The sequence below is a fragment of the Vombatus ursinus genome, unplaced genomic scaffold (assembly GCF_900497805.2).
Source record: "Vombatus ursinus unplaced genomic scaffold, bare-nosed wombat genome assembly UNPS02014830.1, whole genome shotgun sequence".
In the NCBI taxonomy this organism is placed as follows: domain Eukaryota; kingdom Metazoa; phylum Chordata; class Mammalia; order Diprotodontia; family Vombatidae; genus Vombatus; species Vombatus ursinus.
In genome coordinates this window covers 46486926-46508810 of record NW_020954608.1, presented here as the reverse complement: position 1 = coordinate 46508810, position 21885 = coordinate 46486926, and the positions used below count along the sequence as shown (strand labels likewise).

Here is a 21885-nt window from a genome sequence, read left to right as displayed (position 1 = left end):
GTTGAAATTCAGACTCAGACATTTATTAGCTCTGTGTCAGTGTGTGATCCTGAACAATCATTCAACCTCAATATGCCTCAGTTTTTTTATCTATAAAATTGGGATAATAATAACAGCAACTTCCCAGAGCTGTTGTGAGAATAAAATAAGATAGTGTTTTTAAAGTGCTTTGTGAATGTCAAAGGGATATATAAATGCTTGTTATTAATCACGGTTGTTGTTGTTGAAGCCAGGTCATCTAAGAGATGGAAGTAAAAGAGAAGAGCATTGCATGTAAGGGGAACAGCCCATTGCAAGTTGACATGGGAGGTGGAATACTCTGTAGGAGGAACAGCAAATAGGCTAGTATAGCTGAATTGTAGAATATGTAAAGGAGACGCAGAGGCTCCCAAACTTATTTGGCCTACTGCTGCCCCCTCTTCAAAACAAAAATTACTCAGCACTCCCCCCCAAATCTACTTTCTTTAACCCTTTAATGGTTTTGTTCGTTTTGTTTTGTTTTAAATTTGCGTCATTTCAAACTACTACTCCCCACCCCCATTATTCCAGCACCCCCCACCCCCACCCCTCTCACCCCCCCACCCCCCCCCCCTGTGGTGAAAACTTATGGAAACCTATGTAATCTTACAAGAAGAAAAAGTAAGAGACCAGGTTGTGAAGAGCTTTACAAGCTAAACAAAGGATTTCTAATTTGATCCTGAAGGTATAATTAAGAAGTAATTGCCCCATTTCTCTCCATTTTACATCCAAACTCTTTTTTTAAAAAAATCCTTCTAAGCTCCTTACCTTCTCTTCCACTCCTATCAATCACTTCTCAATCCTTGTGATATGGCTTCTAACCTCTCAACTGAAACGTTTCTCCCAAAGTAATTAAGGATCTCTTGATAACTATGTAAGGGTAGGGTGGATTGAATCAATCAATCAACCCACCTTGCTTAAAATAACTAACAGTATGCTCTTGCCATGATACCTTTATCAGGTGAAAATATTTATTTTGAAACAGTCAATCAATCAAAGGTATTAAACGAGACACTAAAAATCCTTAATCAGTTTGAAAAGAGTAAAAGCACTGGATTAAATAAAATGGCATAACCTGGGAAATGTGCTAGGATTGGTTGAAGAGAGTTGGTCAGTCATACCCTTGGGATCCTTGATAAAATAGCATGCCAGTTTGAAACCCAGAATTCAAACAGTAAATCAGCCCAGGGGAGGAAACATTTCCAACCAAACCTCAGAAGGAATGACTTTTGGTAGAGGAGAGAACCTCCATCTCATCTTCACCCCATCTTGACCAAAGGATGACCTTGGAAGTTTGGCAGATTTGAACTCTCCATTGGTATCCTTGCAGTGTCTCTGGAATAGCAGTGCCTGGCAGCAGTGTGTGTGTATTGGGATCCAAGACCAGACTAAATACACTGAGAAAAAAAGAGCTTCAAGACTCTGCAAGGACCTCAACAGAAAGCAATCCCGTGCCTAAAGGGAACAGAATGAGGACCCCACAAAGAGAAGAAGAGGATTTCTAGCACCCAGGAACTGTGAGTTAGTAGAGTCTTACTCTAGCACCTTAGAAAACACATGTTTCTAAAAGCTAATTAAGCCTGGCTGGCTAATTAATATCAATTAATAATCAATGGGAGAGAATCCTGGTACACAAACCTTACTCTCATCAGAATTGGCTCAAAGAGGGAATAATTTACACACTGAGTTGGGTGTAGAAATCTAACTTACCATATAGGAAAGTAGGAAGGGAAGGGTATGAGAGAAGGGGGGAGCTGACAGAAGGGAGGGCAATATTGGGGAGGTAAAAGTCAGAATCAAAACACTTTTGAGAACGGACAAGGTAAAAGCAAAGAGAGAGTAGGATAAATGGGGAAAATAGGATGGAGGGAAATACATAATAATCATGAGTGTGAAAAAAATTTACAGCAAGTTTGTTCCAATAAAGATCTTATTTCTACAATATATCGAGAACTGAGTCAAATTTATAGAAATAAGAGCCATTCCTCAATTGATAAATGGTCAAAGGATATGAACAAGCAGTTTTCAGATGAAGTAATCAAAGCTATCTATAGTCATATGAAAAAAATGCTCTAAATCACTATTGATTATAGAAATGCAAATTAAAACAACTCTGAGCTACCACCTCAAACCTGTCAGGATGGCTAATATGTCAGAAAAAGAAAATGACAAATGTTGGAGGAGATGTGGAAAAATTAAAATGCTAATGTACTATTGGTGAAGTTATATACTGATTCAGCTATTCTGGAGAGCAATTTTGGAACTATGATTGAAGGGCTATAAAATCACGCATATCCTTTGACCAAGCAATACCACTACTAGGTCTGTATCCCAAAGAGATTAAAAAAAAAAAAAGAAAAGGAACTAGTGTACAAAAATATTTGTAGCAGTTCCTTTTAGTGGTGGCAAAGAATTGGAAATAGAGGGGACATCCATCAATTGGGGAATACCTGAACAAATTGTATACAATTGTGATGCAATACTGTTGTGCTATAAGAAATGATGAGCAGGCTGATTTCAGAAAAGCATGGACTTACATGAACTGATGAAAATTGAAATGAGCAGAATCAGGAGAACATTGTACAAAGTAACAGCAATTATGTATGATGATTTGCTATGAATAACAGCTGTTCTCAGCAATACAATGATCCAAGACAATTCTGTGGGACTAATGATGAAAGATATTATCCATCTCAAGAGAAAGAACCAGTAGAGTCTGAATGCAGATCAAAGATACTTTTCTTTATTTTTCTTGGGATTTTTGTCTGTGTTTTCACTCAAGTGTGACTTACATGGAAGTGTGTTTTGCATGACTACACATGCATAACTATGTCAAGTTGCTTGCTATCTCAACGAGGGGCAGGGGAGGGAAGGAGAGAATTTAAAGCTCAAAATTTGAAAAAAAATTAAAATTGTTTTTACATGTCATTGGGGAAAAAACAAATTATTAAATAAGGAAGGGGAAAAAAACCTACCAGGAAGAGAAAAAGCACTCCACAAGAAATTCAAAATAGCTGCAAGAAGATTAAAAGCTGGCAAAGAAATTCCTTGTGGTGTTAGGAGCTCTCTGCCAACATCCTAAACTGTTTTTATAACCTTGTTGCCCAAAAGGCCCACAGTTAGGTAGCATATTAGTCCACTGGGGGTGGGGGGTGGAGACAGGCAGTAGAAGTTAACTCAAACTGCCCCAGGTCTACTCCATTGCTTTTTGGCACACAATAACCCCAAATTGTGGTAGAAATCAGGCATTTAACTCAAGCCTCACCAGTTCCACCAGTATCTTGGCCCACAAGATTGACCACAAACAAATCACTTCATCTTTCTAGACTTGTTTCCTCACCTGGAAAATGAAAATGCTAGATTATCTCACTGTGTGACAAGGAAATCACTTAAACTCTCTGAGACAGTTTCTTCAACTTTAAATTGAGAGGATTAGATCAGATCTCTCCATTATATTTGCATGTATATATTTTGTGTATGTGTATATATTCCTATAAGTTCCAAATATTAAGATCCTATGATAATCTTGAGTCACTGCACCATTCTGAAATTCAGTTTCTTCTGTATAATCAGAGAAAATAATACCTATAATGTCACAGTAAAATTGACTGAAATTTAATTTTTAATCAAGTTTTTTTTCATTACTCATGTAAATGTTCTTTGCAACTCCCCTATTTAATTCTGGTACAAGAGTTCATTTTTATGTGAATAAAACACTTTTTAAATACTGAAAGCATTATATAAATGTGAACTATTATTGTTAGCAATGTGATTATTATTAATGATAAGATTGACTGTTTCTTCCGCCTGAAGTGATAATTGTGTAATTCCTGGACTGCTAAGATTTTGAAATTTCCTACTTAGTGTATCTTTATTAATATAACTGCAGGTAGACAACACAGATTTATCTTTCAATATATTTGTGTGTATATACACTAAAAAGCTGAGGGAGTTGGCGAGCAAGCTAGGAGAGGGAAGCAGTGGCTGTAGTAGGCTGAAGGTGGTGATGTATGCTTGGTCAGTTGCGGCTGCCAAGATATAATGAGCTCTCCCCAATAGCCCAAACCGTGAAATTATGCTTTACTACCAATTTCCTGCCATCTTGTCCTGCTATTGTCTGGGCTGTGCCCTATCAACTACACCTATAGCTAGCTCCTGCCTTGTACCCATGCTTTCTTGACTGACTATAGCTCATTTAGCCAATCAATAAGAATTTTTTTAGCACATACAATGTGCCACACACTTTGATAAGCTCTGAAGATACAAAGAAAAGTGAAAACATAGTCCTTGCCCCCAAGGAGCTCAAGAATCTAAAATGGAAGACAACATGCAACCATATGCAAACACTTACATATATGTAGAGGGAGATCTATCTTTTTATATATAGATATATGGATAGAAATCTCTATGTGTATATACGTTTGTGTATATATAAAATTCATTGCACTTTCTACAAAAAGCCTTTCCCAGTTCCTGTAATGCTAGTGTCTTCTCTTTATTCGATGTACATATATATATATATATATATACACACACATATACTTTTATATATCATGTATGTGTTCACATACATTGCTGATATCTTCCCTTTGTATCTCCAATTGTAATCAGAGATGATCTCAAAGTAGAATCCAGGTTCCAGAAACAAAGGAGTGTCTTCCAAGAGTAACAGTAAGGATGCCAGAGAACTTTACAGTGCGTAGAAAGGTGTAAAAATGAAAGGAGACTGGCAAGGTAGGAAAAGATCAGATTTCAAAAGATTTTAAAAGCCAAACAGAGGATTTTTATTTGATCCTGAAGAAAATAATGAGTCATTGGAGTTTATTGAGTAGAGGAGTGACATGGTCAGACTAGTACTTTTGAAAGATCACTGGAAACTGAAAGGAGAATATACCAGAATGGGAAGAGACTTGAGGCGGGAAGATATACCAGATGTGCCTAGATCAGCGTAGTGGTAATGCCACAAGAGAGAAGGAAACATACAAAAGATGTTATGAAAGTAAAGCAGGTAGATTTAGCAACAGATTGGATATAATAGGTAGAAGACAGTGAAGAGTCAAGGACAATACCTAGGTTTTGAGCCTGAGGGACTGGGAAGATGGTGATGCCCTCTTCAGAAAGGATTGGAAGATGGTGGGTTTGAGGGGAAAGACAAGGGTGCACTGATAAATGTTTAATGATCAGTTCTGCAGGAAAAAAATGTACATATGACACATTTTAAAATTTTAATTTGCATTATTAATAGTTTCTCCATCACATTCTTAATTCTAGAAGCAGCTATGTGGTTGAGTGGATAGAGCTCTGGGACTGGAATCTAAAAGACTTGAGTTTAAAGCAGACACTTAACTAGTTGCATGACCCTGGTCAGCCATTTAACCTCTATGTGTCTCAGTTCAACTGTAAAATGGGGGTAATAATGGCACATACATCTCAGAGCTGTCATGAAGATTAAATGAGATAATATTTGTACTTAACACAGTCCCTGGTCTATAGTAAATGCTGAATGGTTTTTTAAAGATAGATAGGTAGATAGACAGACAATAGACTTATCTATACATATTAAGGGTATCACAAAAGTCTTAGTGTATTTTTAAGCTCTCTCCATATGCATTTACATATAGAATATATCTGCATAATAGCTAAGGTATATGGGGTGTTCAGGTGTCCACACCCTTGGTATGAGGGCTTTCCAATCCTTTCCAGGGCAGCTCATCCATGTTTGGTGCCTACCTGATTCATCCAACTCTCACCTGTGGCTCCAAGAAGCTGTAGCATGTACAGCAGCCACACCCCAGTAAACCATCTTACAGACAGGCTAAACCGGGTTGAGAATAACAAACAGGCCTCACATCTGTTGGTGAGTTAGAGCAATATCTACTCCAAGATCGTGAAGGCTTTCCCTAGGGGAACAAACAGATGAGAACAATTTGTTCCAACGGACATGAAAGTGGCTGAAGCAGGCACTGTGGAGCTCTTAGAGCTTGGTCTGGCATAGAAGACAGGAAGGTCATCCACTGCATCCCAGGTCATCGCCAGTTGTCTTGACTTTTGTCCTGCACTGAGCTTCAGTGACTCTAGAAGAGAAAGTGAGGTGAATGACTTTGTTCAACTCTGCCTCACTTAAATCCAATTCACGCACAAATCAGGACATCGCCTGTGATGTCATTGGTCCAACAACAAACCACAACAACATCTATGTATAATATTATATAATGTAATATTACATTACAATTATATTATTATATTATATATAGCACACATAAGCATTGTGTATTTTGTGTCTTTTAATTACACAGTGATAGTTTATTCCATTAAAAAAGTATCAATTAAAGCAGAATGGACTGTCCTATATGTGCTGATCTTTTAAAATGCTGCTCTACTTTAAAGGTAAATTGAATTCTCTGGAGCTGTCTTTCATTTTATTTTTCCTCTCATCCCCTACTCCTTCACACACACACACACACACTCACACTCACACTCACACTCACACACACACACACACACACACACACACACACACACCTCTCCCAACCACCCACGTACCAGGATCATTTCCCTAGTGTTGATTTTTAGTGGCAAAGTCAAAATGATACTTCATTCTTGGTACTTTAATCCCATCCACCTCCTGCTGAAAGCCTTGTTGTGATTTTGTCATATATTATCAAGACAAAGTTCATCACCGCTCACAGGATTACTTAGCAAACTTATTTCCCTACTTCCCTTTTATTTTTCTTTGCTCTGTTGAAAAACAGCTGTCCAATACACTCTTATCAATTGATACCTGATTGTATTCAGTTTAGTATTAACTTGGGGGCTTAATTACGCAAGTCCATGATTGTCTTTCTTCACATTTTCTTCCAAGGTATGTAAACATTTTCCTAATTATTTTGAGAAAGAAAATAGCTAAGTTGATTTTGGGGATTTTAAGATATTTATACATCTATGGGCATTTACCATACCTTGCTTTGCAAACCAGGCATATCATACCAGGACATAAAGAGAAAATTCACAAGAATTTATATTTACAATGATTTTTCTGACCAGAGTTATGCTTAAATATATCTAAGATTATAAATCTATACCATTATATCCATTATCACTTCAATAATAATAACAAATAGTAATAATAAAGTAATAACTTTCAAGTTTTCAATGCTGTTTACGTCCCTTGTCTCATTTGAACTTCACAACAAGGTACACACTACAAGTATTATCTTGATTTTGCAGAAGGTGAAATAATGGCTCTTAGATAATAATTGATTAGCTTATATCTAGTCAATTAGTTTTGACATAGTTATAATATCTGAAGTGAGTTTGAGCTCATGTCATTCTGACCACAAATCTTACCTTCTATTCTCACTTCAGTGATACCCATTTAAAGGTTTACAAACTCTTTGGGGGTTCTAATGATGGTCCAAGGACTTCACACTAAAAATTCTTTAATAGTGGCACCAGAATTCCAAAGCTAAGAGGGTTCTGCTCCTGACAGGTGCTAATAATAAATTTAGGTCTTTCATGTATTGGTTGTACTAAATGTCTGGTAAGATCCCTTCCAATTCTCAAATTCTGCAATTATGGGGGCAGGGGGAGTACTGTGGGGAAAGGGAACACAAGTTTCAGGGAAGGGAGAATAGGATTGTTTTATACATTGTAATGCAGGAGGTACTTGAGCACTTTGGTTAATAACAGGCCATTAAATAAGACCATATAATGTAAGTGGAGCTGTATAAAGTAAACCCTCTTCCCACATACCAACTGATGACGCAGTGGGTATCTTGTTCTTTGGGGGGTCCCGTGGCCCTGTCTCTAAGAGAGCTAAAAATAGAATGATTCTCCTTTATGTGATATAGATTATCCTTTTTAAAGAAATATTTATTCTTGGTCTATACAATATTAACATTAATTCTGTAGTTCTGCCCCTCCCCTAAAGCTTCATTAAAGCATGGAGTTGATTTGGGGTTCTCAAAGTCTATGTCAATAGAGTAAAACTCTAGCGGGCACTTTCCAAGCTGGAAAGGCTTTAGGGTATGGAACCAGATATGTTCTGCCTTAAGACTAACCTAACTAAGAAGACTGGCCATCAGGTAGTGATTTTGTTTAACCACAGAATCTCATGAAGACAAGTTATTAAGGAGCTGAAGGTCTCTGATTTTCTTTCATGCAGAGGAAGGACCCACACCAATAAAATCAAATAATGTTTTTAAGTATTAAAAGAGTTATTTTGCCATTGTTCTGCCAAGGTATATTTGGTTACTGGCCTAAAGAAAGATAATATTAAAATAAAGTCTTTTAGATCTAAGATTCTCTATGTCATGTAACTAAATATATTCTTCTTCCCAAATCTACCCTCTGAATTCATTGGGAAAATTGATCAGACATTAAAATTAATAAAGTATGGGATGTTTAATATGATTATATATGTATATATACATATATATATATATATAATTGTACATACCCATGTCACCTTCCTCTCAAACATGAAGCTCCCAAAATCACAACCCAAATTTCAAGACACTCTGTGGGTCTTTTTCCACTCATTACAATAGCTCACAACTTCCTTCCTCCCCATGTGTTAATTTTTTTTCCAGTCAGCCAGAGAACATGATTATTTCAAAGGCATAATGGAATATCATAATTAGAAAAGAAGCACTAGACCCCTACAACACTATATACTTGGGACACTCTCCCACAAAAACACATATCATCAGTGGGAATAAAGGGTATCATTAGGTGTTGTCACGATGAGAACCCATGTAGCCAGGGCACAATTCATGCCTTTGCCACTTCAGAGCCACTGATACCTTCCAGTGATCTCATCACACACATGGTTTCTCTAGGCTTGTTGGGCTTTCTTCTGGGCTTACCCCAGATGTCATGTTGCATTTCTGCTGCTCCGTAATGGGTATCATATCTCTGCTTCTCTCTGCCTTTCTTTCTCTCCTAGATGTTCCTCTTCTTTTATAGACAAGTGACTCCTCTGGTCCTATGGTATCTGCTGCAGAGTGCCAGCACCCTCTGGGCTTCAACTCTTTAGGGTGAGCTGCCACCTCAACCTGATGACTAGAAAATATCTATCTGATAAGGACTGACTGATAGCTCTTCAGGTATAGCCAGAACACATTTAGTTTATAAAAGCCAGGTAAAATGGCCTCAGATCAGAAATAAGTCTCTTGCTCTTAACCCTATATCTGAGGTTTAGATCAAAATAACTTTGTTCCAAAAAAGCTGACAGGATTGGAAATTCCCAAGACGCTCTCTGGTTTTCCAGGACAAAAAAAGAGGCAAGGGCATTGTTCTCCACCCACTCGACCTAAATTTATTATGAGTATCTGTCAGCAGCAGAACCCTCTTAGCTTTGGAATTCTGGTGCTCTATTTTAGCTACTGGGGGTGTGGGGTGATGAACAGAATCTTACTATCTCTTTATACATACACACATGCACACATACACACACATGCACGCACATATACACACACACATACATGTTGTACTTACTCCATGACATATTCTTGCATCTTTGTCCTAAAATCACTTAAAATATAAATGCATTTTACCACTAGAGAATATATGCAAGGCAGCTAATGTATTTAAACTAAATGTCCCCGCTCTTAGAAGTACCTGAATAATTATGTGATAAAAATACCATTTTTTTTTTTACAGTATGAGAGAGAAAATGCTGTTGAGAACACTGGAACTCTTTTTTGCTGCAATGATTTGCATATCCTGCTTAGTAGAAATGCTCTGATTATTTTAAGATGATAGCTTACAACCTATCATCTTAAAGTGATGCATATCAAATCTCAGAGTTAATTCTTTTGTCTCTGATTCTTTTGGTGGCATGTGCTGATGAAAATGATTTTAGCACAGAATTGATGTGGCAGGAGAGCAAAGGAGGAACAAAATAAAGCAACAAATAAACATCCCTGACTTAAATCAATTTGTTTTTCTATTTGTTGTTATTGCTCAGTCAATTAATTTATGTCCTACTCTCTGTGACCCCATTTGGGGTTTCTTGGCAAAGACGCTGGAGTGGTATGCCATTTCCTTCTCCAGCTCATTTTACAGATGAGGAAACTGAGGCAAACAGGGCTAAGTAAATTGACCAGGGTTACACAACTAGTAAGTCTCTGAGGACAGATTTGATAGATCTGATTGATCACAAAGATAAATGTTCCAGACTCCAGGCCCATCACTCTATCCACTGTGCTACCAAACTGCCCCCTGGATTTTTATGTATGGATCCTAAAGGTAGTTCCTCTGTGCATACATGTATACATGTGTGCTTTAAACTACAATTCATTATAAACAGTAAAGAAGGATGTTGGATGATGATGTATGGTGGAAAATGACTGATCTTAAACATAAAGATAGTACTCTCTTCTGGGACTTGATTTATTTCCCACCTTCCTTTCTAAATTATCATTTCTCTTGCTATATTTTCAAATTCATCTTTAATAGCTATAATTTCTCTCTTTAATTTATTTCTTTGAGAGGCAATGTGCATAGGAGATAGAATATTAGACCTGGAGTTAGGAAGAGCTGGGTTGAAAATCCATTCTAACACTTAATAGCTATGTGAGTATAAGCAAGTCACTTAATTTCTCTGATTCTATGGCAATTCTCTAAGACAATAAAATTTGGACACATTATAATCTGTGATAGTAGGAGTTTAAAATTATAGACCAATAAACTCTTGATATCAGTAAAGTCTGAACATGGTTTTTAAAGAAATGGTTTAATTAGTATGGCAGTGTTCTGGCTATAGAGATGAATATTGGCTAACCTAGCTTCCCTTCATCATCTTAAACAGTAAGATTTGTGTCAGGTAAAGCAAAAGGATGAAAAAAAAGAAAGAAAAGGAAATAAATTCTTACCAAAAAAATCTAACAGAAAATAAAACAACATTAAGACTAAAGAGATGAATAAACAAGAAAGATTCATGCACATAAGTAAAAAGACATGCCAAGGTGGGCAAGATTGGAGGAGAAATCTCCAGAAGAAAAAATAATGAAACAGAAACTATAACTAGGCCTCCGGAAGCTGGGATAGAACAGATGGAAGTGTAACACATACTAAGGAGATTCAGAAGAATCCCTAGAGTTATTGAGAAGTTTAATTGAAGAACTAAAGCATGAGAAATGTCAGTGATCTCTATTTTCTTCATGTTCATGTTTATTGATCTTTGTAAAGTTTATCTTCCCAAATTATTTTTAAGAGCTATAATTCTCTTCCAAATTTCTTCCATTGAGAAGCAACATGCATAGATAGATAGAATTTTGGACTTGGAATCAGGAAGAGCTGAGTTGAAAACCCATTTTTGATACTTAATAACTATGTGAGTATGGTCAAGTTATCTAACCTTTCTGAACCTCAGGTAATTACCTCAGACATTGAATGGGATTTTTAGGAGTATTTTTTTTTCAACATCAAATTGCACCTTTACAAAAATTAATCATGTGTTAAGTAATAATGCAAAAATAAACACACAAAAAATTTTAAACCTGGATTGTACCTTGAGAATTCTAATAAGCATCAGGCAGCAAAATACATTATAATTATGTGGATTGATTACATAAAATTGAAAAGCTTTGCAGAACAAAATCAGTACAATTGGTATATGAGGAATAACTATTGATGAGAAAACAATAGTTGCATAAAATATTTCTGTTAAAGGTTAATATACAAGATTTTAGAACTAACACAAATATATAAGCAAGAGCCAGTGAGTAAGTAGTGAAAGGATATAAGAAACAGTTTTCAATAAAAAATTTCAAACTATTAACTACCACAATTACTAATATTAAAAGATATAAAAGTCAAACACCTCTCAAGTTTTACTTCATTCCAAAATAAAATATCAAAGATGACAAAATTTAGGAATTATCAATTTTGGAAAGGCTATGAAAAAAACAGACATTGATTGGTGGAGCTGGGAATATATTCCAACCATTCTGGAAAGCAATTTAGAATTTTTCAAAGAAATTGACCCAGAGTCTCGTTAGGAGCCATATGCCCAGAGGATATTAAAGATAGAAAGGTGTCATATACACCAACATATTCATGGCAACATTTTATAATGTAGCAGAGATCTGAAAGCAAGATCCATAAATTAAGAATATGATAAATTAATTTTGGAATATGGAAGTAATGGAATATTGCTATACCATAAGTAATGACAAACATGAAAAATTTTTACAAAAACAGAAAGACTAATATGAACTGATACAGGTTGAAAGAAGAACCAGGAAAACATTTTACATAATATCTACATAAAGATAAATGGAAATAGCAAATGAAACAATGCTATAGGAATACAATGACTAAGATTGTCTCTAAAGATAACATGGGAAAATACACTGTACTCAGTACTTCAAAGAGGTTAAGGACTATAGGTATGAAACATTACATAACCTCAGTTGATGTATGTTGATAATGTTTTTTTAACTGTTTTTTTCCTCTTTTTTTCATTCTTTATTACAAGGAATTACTCAATGGTTAGTGGAGAGGCGAGAGAAATAAAAATAGGGTGATATAAAAACAAAAGATATCCATAAAAATTAAAAAATATTTTTTTAAAAAATTGGTTTACTATATATTGTGGATCTGGTTTCATTGATATGGCTCCCTCCAACTAGATATATTCTTATTTCCTCTGCTTCTTCATAGTTTGCATTTGTCATACAGGGATTTGTTGCCCACTAGTTTAAAAAAGATAATGAATTTCTGGTATGTAATTCTAGCCATTTAATGGAGTCTTTCAAGGTATCCTGTAGACGCTAATTTTGTATAGCCTGCAGTGATATGCTGTACAGTTTCTACCATTTGACTATATAATTTGCAATATCAATAAGGCTCATTATGGGATAACCTTCTTATAGCTTTTGATGGCAGTAACATGATCATGAATCACTATCATGTGACTTTGTTTTTATAAATAAATCTATATTGCTCAGTCATTTCTCTCATGCTTTTCTGTTATCATGCTATTGGTGGATATCACATACGGAATTTCTTTACATTCTACTCTTGGCTCTTCATTATTTCATAATCTCTACCTGGAGATAAACCACTTCTGGTTACATTCAACAAATCCAGTAGCTGTCAGTCTTCACTGTTGCTCCATAATTTATTAACCTTGTACAATTTTCTGTTTAAACACTTCTAAAACTGTTGTTTATCCATTTTACTCTGTCAAAAATATTCCTGGTATAGTATAAGTGGTAATTGCTCTAATTGTGTTTTTCCCATTAAGCTTTGACTTCAGAGGGGCCAGTGGAGCCATCAACTTACACAGTCTCAGTTTTCTTCTGTCCTTATGCTCAATATATCTTACTTGCAGATGACTAAGGTTTCTGAAAGTATTACTGCTATCCATTGGTCAGGTTCAAACTGAAAGCTTTTAGTCTCTGTTCTTCTTTATTGCAGATTAAAAATTTTATACTTAATTTCCAAATGACATTTTGATCATATTAGAGAGTGTTTCCACAAGATGAGATTGGTGTTTAATGTATTTTTCATTGCAGTCATATAACTTGATCTCAACCTTTTATGGTTTGGTATGACTCCTTCTTTTTGAAACTATATTCAGTTCTATTAAGGAGCAAGGATAATGGATTGCTAGGCACAAACACAGTGATCTTAACCATGGCCCCAGATGATGTCATTTTATATCAAATTTTTTTTTTTACCATTTGTGTGTTAGAAGAGTAAATATAGAACACTTTTCCCTGTGGACATTTGTTCTTATTATTTGTAGAAGTATTTACATATTTGTTATACATGACCAAGCCATGAGTATAGAACTAAGCATTACAATAATTTTTTTAAAAAGGTAATTAAATGGTATTCTGCTTTCAGGTGGCTTGTTCAATAGTCACCAAAAAAAATGAGTTGATTTTTTCACATCTAAAATTTTGGGGCACACCCCTTTTACTCCTCAACCAATAGAGTGTTTCCATTTAAATATTCATAGACTGAGGAGTAAACATTGTGAATGCTTTGTAACAAGTGCATAAACAGGCAATCAGTGGTGGAATGGGATCAGACTTGTGTAAGAAAAAATTGGCAAAGTGCCATGCTAATAATTTACATATCACTATGACACAATTGAGCCAATAATTTTGAATCTTATCTTGACTTACCACTTTCTTTTTCTGCAGGAAAGCTCACCTCCTTTGGGGTAATAGTTCTGTGATCCATTATATTAATAATATGCAAGATTTCAGTTTGCATTTCACAGCCTATATAAATTCATATATATATAAATAATTTAGATATTTATGTATGCATATATGTATTATGAATGTGTATATACATACATATGCAAACACATATTTCTATATTTAACATATATGAAAAGTATATTGCATATAAACATATAATGTAGATGCATGTGTATATACAACTTTATAAGTACATCTATACATGTATTACACATATATATAATATATACACATTTTAGCTTGATGTAAGAATATTTCTATAGCACACAACCAAGCATACTTGCTTCAATTTCTTTTTGGATCTGCTCATATTTTCTAGTGTGGCAAAAGATGATACTGGTTGAAAACATAAATAGCCTCAAAAATAGTATAGATAAATTTATACCTAATAGACCAATTATTCATCAATCAAAGGAAAGAGGAATATATGGAGATATGTTCCTGTCTTTTGAACTGAATGTTAAGGATGACAACACGCCCTTTAGTGCCATTTTAATAGAAGAGACATGGGCTGAACAAACCATGAGCATGCTTTGTCCAGTTTATTTTCTCCTTATCTTTCCTTTTTTTCCTTTATTTCATCCCTTTGCCTGCTTTCTTTTAATCTTTTTGTATGATGACATTCTTCCCATTGCTCTTCAGTTTTTTATCATTTCTTTCAAGGAAATCCGACTCCAGCTTTACAGAGTGGTCTTGTTGGTGATATTCTTGGCTCCAGCTAACCCTATGATATGAAAATATTGTACAGGCAGCTAGGTGGCGCTGTGGATAGAGCATCAGCCCTGAAGTCAAGAGTACCTGAGTTCAAATATGGCCTCAGGCCGAACACTTGACACTTACTAGCTGGATGACCCTGGGCAAGTCACTTAACCCCAATTGCCTCGCAAAAAAAAATATTGTGCCACTGAAGTTAGAAATAACTAATTAATAAGAAATAAATAAGTTAGAAATAATATATGAATATACACATCCAGCAATTCATCATTTTAAAGCTCTCATTTTGCTAGCCCTACAGATTTGTTTCTGTATTCCAACTATTTTGTATACATCTCATATGTACCTACTTATGTACATGTTGTCTCCTTCATTAGAATATAATATCCTTGAGGGCATGGATTGTTTTTGCCTAGATTTTGCTGAATCCTCAACACTTAGAACAGTTTCCGGCACATAATAAGCACTTAATACATGTATGTTGGTTATTTAACTAATTGATTTGGAAGAAACCACTCACCACTATATTTTTCTGGAAGCTCTTATGGCAGAAGCTTCCTGTACCATTTCCATATCTCTACCACTAATCCTCTCAGAAACTAATATCATGTCCCAGGTTGCAGCAGAACCTACTCACAGGGAATACATAGTAGACTTCTCCTCATGTATCTGAGAGGTGGTTTTAAAAATCCTCAATTTTCTCTAGAAAGTGAAGTCCCCTTTACGGATTTCTCATGTAAAAGAAAAGCATGAAAGGTACATAATACTATACCAAAAAATAAAAGAAATATAAAATTAAAAGTGAAGGAGATAAACAACTTGAAGATTACAGATTTTCCTCAAAATTATGTTCCAACAATGCAGCAGCATGTACAGAATGTAATAGTGATTGGGAGACTTTCGTGGAGGGCAGTGAGAAATAGAGAAAAGACATTGTAGACAATAAAAATTTGTCTAAAGGAAAGTAAGAGAGAAAAATCTATCTCATTTCCACTGATCATAGAGTCTTTCAGTTCTACAAGCAATCCTTTAAACTATGTTTCAGAGAAGATGCTCACTTGCATCAGTAGAGGAAGTAGACTCATCCCAAAGTTCCCTATATTAACAAAATCATAATTCTAGTCCCTATCTCTACCTTTCTTTCTTTCTCTCTTTCTGGTTCCATAAACTATTGCCATGAAGAGAAACTGGTGATTCACTCTTTCATCTTCAAAGAACACAAGGATGAGTTGTCACAGGTTTGTGGTTCTCTGAGAGGCTATGCAGATGAGCAGCAAGAGAAAATGACTATCAGGTTGAACACCCTGAGAAATTAAAGATAGCCTAGGCAAGAGTTCAATAAAATAGCCCAGCAAGTGGTCAAACATTTCAGCAATAAGAGATTGAAACAGGAGAACCCAGGAATAATGATATATAGTATTGATAGTACCTGTTTATTCTTCCTAGTGTCCCCAAGAACGAAAATTGGTAAATTGATAGACTTTTAATTTTTTTTTATTTTTAAGAAGCATTTATTAAGTTCCTATCATCTGACAGGCATTATGCTAAGCACTTTACAAATATCTCATTTTATTCTCACAACCACCCTAGGAGGTAAATGTTGTTTTCATCCTCACTTTACAGATAAGGAAACTGAGGCAGACCAAGGTTAAGTGGCTTAACTATGGTCACACAGCCAGTAAATGTCTGAGGCCATATTTGAGTTCAGTTCTTCCTGATTCCAAGTCCAATGTTCTAGCCACTGAACCATTCAACCGATTTGACAACCTCAGAAGTTTCTCGTTGTTGTATTTGTCCTTCATTCTCTAAGAGGACCATGACATCAGGGAGATGATGACATGGCTTGCAATTGACTTTGATTTGAGTGAGGGAGGGCTGTGCAAGGTCACCAGCCTCACTTTCTCATCCAGAGCCACCTGGGTCCAGTGGCCAGATATTCATCAGGATGACTAGAGATGGATTCAAGAACAAGAATTAGTGGTGGAACTTTAATAGAAAAACTTTTAGTCTTAAGTGTTAAAAATGTAAATATTGTGCTGGATAGTTCATTTTGTGTTTTGCTGGGCAGCAGCAGATTGTTCTCCTTATGCAAAAAGTCATTATTGTCACCCTTCATATTGATGTAGGATATTTATTAAGTTTCCACAGTCTGGTATGTGAGGTATATGACATTCTGAAAGGAATAATCTTATTGACCTCAGGAAGGTTAGAATATGAAGTAGAACTGAAGTTATATTTAAAAGTGAAGAGTAACAATATGTACACGCATTGAAAATTTTTAAATTTATAAAATGATAATTCAGCAAGACTAAACAGAATTATACATAAAGACCATATACAAGGAAATTGTATGTGGTTATAATGAAAAATCAATTTAATAGACCTTCATAAAATGTCTGTGTAATTCAAATTAAATAATCAAATCTTTTTTATATTTATGTCTGAGAATGTGGTGGCTAATTAATTTCTAGGAAATAGGGCACAAAGAATCTGACAATTTAATTTCAACAATTAAATATACTATGTAAAAGTCAGACATTTTTAGATTCCTCACTCCATTTATACTGCTAAATATTTTACAACCATTTCATTTCCTTTTTCTTTTCTTTCTTTTTTTAGTGCAGATTTATTATTTCACTAATGATGGGAACTCTGGTGAGGAAACTCCCTTTATCAATGCAGTTAGGCATTTATTCTGAAATTCTCGACTTAGAGAAGTTACATGGGGAGACAAGAAGCTAAGTAACTTGCCTAGTGTCAAATAGACAACCTGTGTCAGAGAGGAAGCTTGAACTCATCTCTTCTTGATCCTCAGGCCAGCTTAGTGGCTACTATTTCAGAGTTGATCAAAATATGGAGAAATTACTTACATATCAATAAAAAGAATAAGGACATTGATTTTGGTTGCTTTATTGAGCTGCATAGCATGTACAATACTTTAGATGCTATTCATGGTACCACACATAAGCAAATAGTGACGCAGGGTCAAGATTGTCACCTGTTTTGGAAAATAGAGGAATAGTGCGATAACCTGTAATGAAATAATAATTGGTTAGAAAAATGAAAGTAAGTAAATTAAAGGTTGCTATAGTACTACTACAGAAAAAGAATGATTTTTTTTTTTGCTGGGCAAATAAAGAATAATATAAAACATCTGTTTTAAATTTGCCAAAATAAAATAATCAGTTACTATTCTTGTATAGTCCTATGTTTAGCATAGTTCTGATATCTATTAATGATAAAGAACCAGTACAATTACAGTTGAATGTTTGAGTGGAGTGATGTGACCTAATTATTGAAGAAGGGTATCAAAAATGGTTGATCATGAAATTCTTATTTAAAGCCACTGTAAAATGCCATATGGTCTCTGGGATCTACCCCTGGAGAAAGGGGACTGATTTGACCACTACCTCCCTTCCTCCATTAAAGCCACTGGACCTATATCAACCATAATCAAGTAAGCATAAAATTAGCAAGTGGCATCATAAGTAGAGGTGCCATCAATTTAATATAACAGGACTTTTTTGTTGATGTATTGATTGATTTCTGCTAGTTCCTACCTATGCAATTACCCCAGACTTGTGGCCAACAATACTTACAATTTGTGTTCCAACCATTGTCTGACCAGACAAACTCTTTTTACCAAAGATCTGTCTCTTCCTCTTATACTTCCTTCACTCCTGGTGCTAATTAAAACCGACCTGTCCTCTTAGGAAAACATTTCCCTTACCCACCCTCTCCAATCCTGGTCCTTTCTTCCCTAATCTCCCCACCCCAAAAAACAGGACAAGGAAGAGAAAAATAACATGTTCTTTTCTCTCCACTGCCATGTATAGATCCTCTGTCACTGTTATTTGACAACCTCTCTTTGCTTAAAGCTCATCCTATCTTGATCCTTGTAGCTGCCATTTACCTAGATATATCTTCCTCAGTGACTTCACCACCTGATTTCTCATCTTCATCTCCACACCATACTCTAACAGCATTTTTAATAATTTCAATATTCATACTGATGACCCTTCTAATTGACTTCTTCTTTCCTTAATACCCTAAACTCTCATGATCACCATCTTAATACTACATTGGCCATTCAAGAGTCATACATTATACTTAACCATCACCCCAAAATCTCTACCTCCAGGATCTCAAACTGAAATTCCTCTCTGATCTCAGTTTTCTGTTCAGAAGAGTCTCCCTTGGACTCATTTTTCCTAAACCTTCACTTCACTTTCATTGAGAATTCCTGTCCCTCAATCTCTCTTTTTTTCAGTTTGTCATTTTTTTTCTGGTCACATTTCCTTCCATTTACTCCAAGGTCAGTCACTCCACCACACTCTTCTCCAGTTTGGGTTTACCTTACCCCCTGACTTTCTTCTATTCCTGTTCTGTCCCAAACCTACTCCTGAGATGCCAAAAAACTGTTGGAAGAATTAAAAAACATTGTACTGATGCTTTATACTATCTACCCTTAGCTAGGTCCCTTTTCCTACAAGACAATCATTTTTTTCATCTTTTATTGATTTCTAAAAGGTGAGATTTTATAAGGGATTGTGCTTGGACATGGAATAGTAAGACTTGAGGTTAAATATTATTTCTTAAACTTATTGAACTATATGACCCATGGCTAAGTCACTTCTCTGATTCTCAAGCAACTCACAAGAAAATAAGTTATAGATAAGTTGTGATCTACATTACAGAGAGAGTTACCACACTAATGTAACCCAGGTCCCAAGCATAGGCATTTGCATAATACTTTCCACATTGGTAGAAAGAATGTTAACTATGCTCTATGCTTGCATAAGGACAGATTTGGTGAGAGCTTGGGAGAAGAGAATTCTTTTTGTTTCCAGCTTTTAGAGAGGACACACATTATTCCAGCTCTCTTCAGAGAGGTCCCTGGAGGAAGAAAAAGATTTTAGGAAGAAGCCAACATGTAGAGAAGCCAGTACCTTGAGCATGTTCTTATATTCAACTTATATCACTAGAGACTTCAGGGAACTTTTGTTTGAGTGAAATTAGAGACTATCTCTCTCTCTTGGTTGAGATAAGATATCTCACTCCCAGTGTGAGAACTCAGTTTCTCTGTATATTGTCTGGCAAAGTTTAATCTGCATAACTTTTTAATCACTGTTTGCTGTCACTTTGGATTAATAGATTTGTACAACTAGAATTTGGTAGGAAGGGAGTCAAACCTTTGGATATAACCTTGGAAACACCTTTTCTATTAAAACCTAACCACTAGGAGAGTGGTTTGAGCCTAGAAATTATTTCGCCTAGACTAGGAAGATTCCATCCTGATATTCCCTCTCTGAGGAAAACAGAGAGGCTAGCTTCATGCTCCTATTCTTTTGCTCCCTTCCTGGTAAGAATCAGTCTCCTTTGAAGAAGGATGGGTGATATTCCATAGATATCAATTCCTGTTTCCCTTTGCGTCACATTTTGGCAACCCATGTGAACATACACATAATGTACATGTTATGCATTCACACTTTACACTGACATAAACCACAAGTCCTTTATTTATTGAAGTAGACTACCTACAAATCTTCCCACCAAAGCTCTTCCAACTTTCTCTTTTCTCAGCCCCCAAATGCACCCTGTCCTCCTTTCCTAACTGATACAGTTTCTTCCTTCTCTAATAAATATTTCACACCAAACTCACAGTGATCTTTCTGATTCTTAGGTCTAATCAAGTCACACCCTTGCTCAAATGCTTCCAATATCTCCTGCTTATCTACAGCAGTGGTATCAGTCTCAAAAAGATATGGATCTTTATGAGGCAGCATATTGATTTAGGAAATTACAAGCTGTCATTATTTATGTTATATGGTATTTGTAATTATTTTTCTTAAACATTCCCCAAATACTTTTTAACCTGATTTTCTTTAAATTCAGACTTTTCTGGGCAGCTGGCAACCCTTAGACCTCAAATTTGACACCTGTGGTCTACAGAATGCTAACTCTTGGATTATAGCATGAAGTTCTTTCCTATATGACCTAGCCTACTAGACTTGCTAGTCATTTCCTGGAATCATGCTACTTTTTACTACTTCTGTGTTATGTCCCTTTAACTGACTCCCAACATATCTGACTGTTGAAATATTTTCTTTCCTTTAAGACTCAACTCAGTTGCCATCTTTTCCATGAAGCCTTTCCTGATTAGTCCCACTAAAGAAAATCTCTCCTGAATTTTTCATGTCTGTTTGACTTTTCCTAGGAACTTTACCCCCCCCCCCACTTTAACTTGTACTACAATTATCTGTAATACATCCACCCACCCCACCTATATTGCATGTTCCTTAAAGGTAGGCACTATTTCACTTTTTGTCTTTGTAGCCCCAATACCAAGAAAAGTACCTGCCAAATCATAAACACTTAAATGTTTATTGAATTTAATTTAACACTAGAATTTATCAAGAATTTGCTCAGATAAAGGTAAGAAGAATAGGTTGTCCAATTATGGGAGCTGTGAATTAGACCATGACTTCCTTGAGGACACAGGTTGTGTTTTTTGCCTTTCTTTGAATCTCCAGTGCTTAGCACAGTGCCTGGTATGTAGTAATCACTTAAAATTATGTGTTAACTGATTGCTAAGGGCAGAGATTAAACTATAAGAATATTTTCAATTTGTGAAACTGATGCCTTTTCCATTTGTTACTATCCCCATGCCTCACTATTGTTCTTCCTATAGTGCTTTTTTGTTATCAAGATATAATATTAGAAAAGTTCAACCATTTAAAAATGTTAATACATCTGTCACTTCTGTTCCACTCTGCAATAATCCTAAGTCAAATCCACATAACTTATCACATAAACAATTGTAACATGCTTCTATATCATATCCCTCCCTCTAGCCTTTCCTACATCCAACTTATCCTGCTTTCAGATGACAAATTACGCTTCCTAAGGAATCTGACTATGTCACTCC

General features: G+C 35.5%; 1 protein-coding gene across 1 annotated transcript in view; it reads right to left on the bottom strand.

Moving 5' to 3' along the window:
* Window positions 1-17902: 17902 nt before the first annotated feature.
* The window catches only part of PLCZ1 (phospholipase C zeta 1), a 101935-nt gene continuing 97952 nt past the window's right edge, over window positions 17903-21885 (bottom strand). Inside the window, exon 14 of the mRNA XM_027838582.1 lies at window positions 17903-17988. Within this exon, the coding sequence (XP_027694383.1) occupies window positions 17903-17988 (86 nt within the window). The remainder of the gene's footprint in view (window positions 17989-21885) is intronic.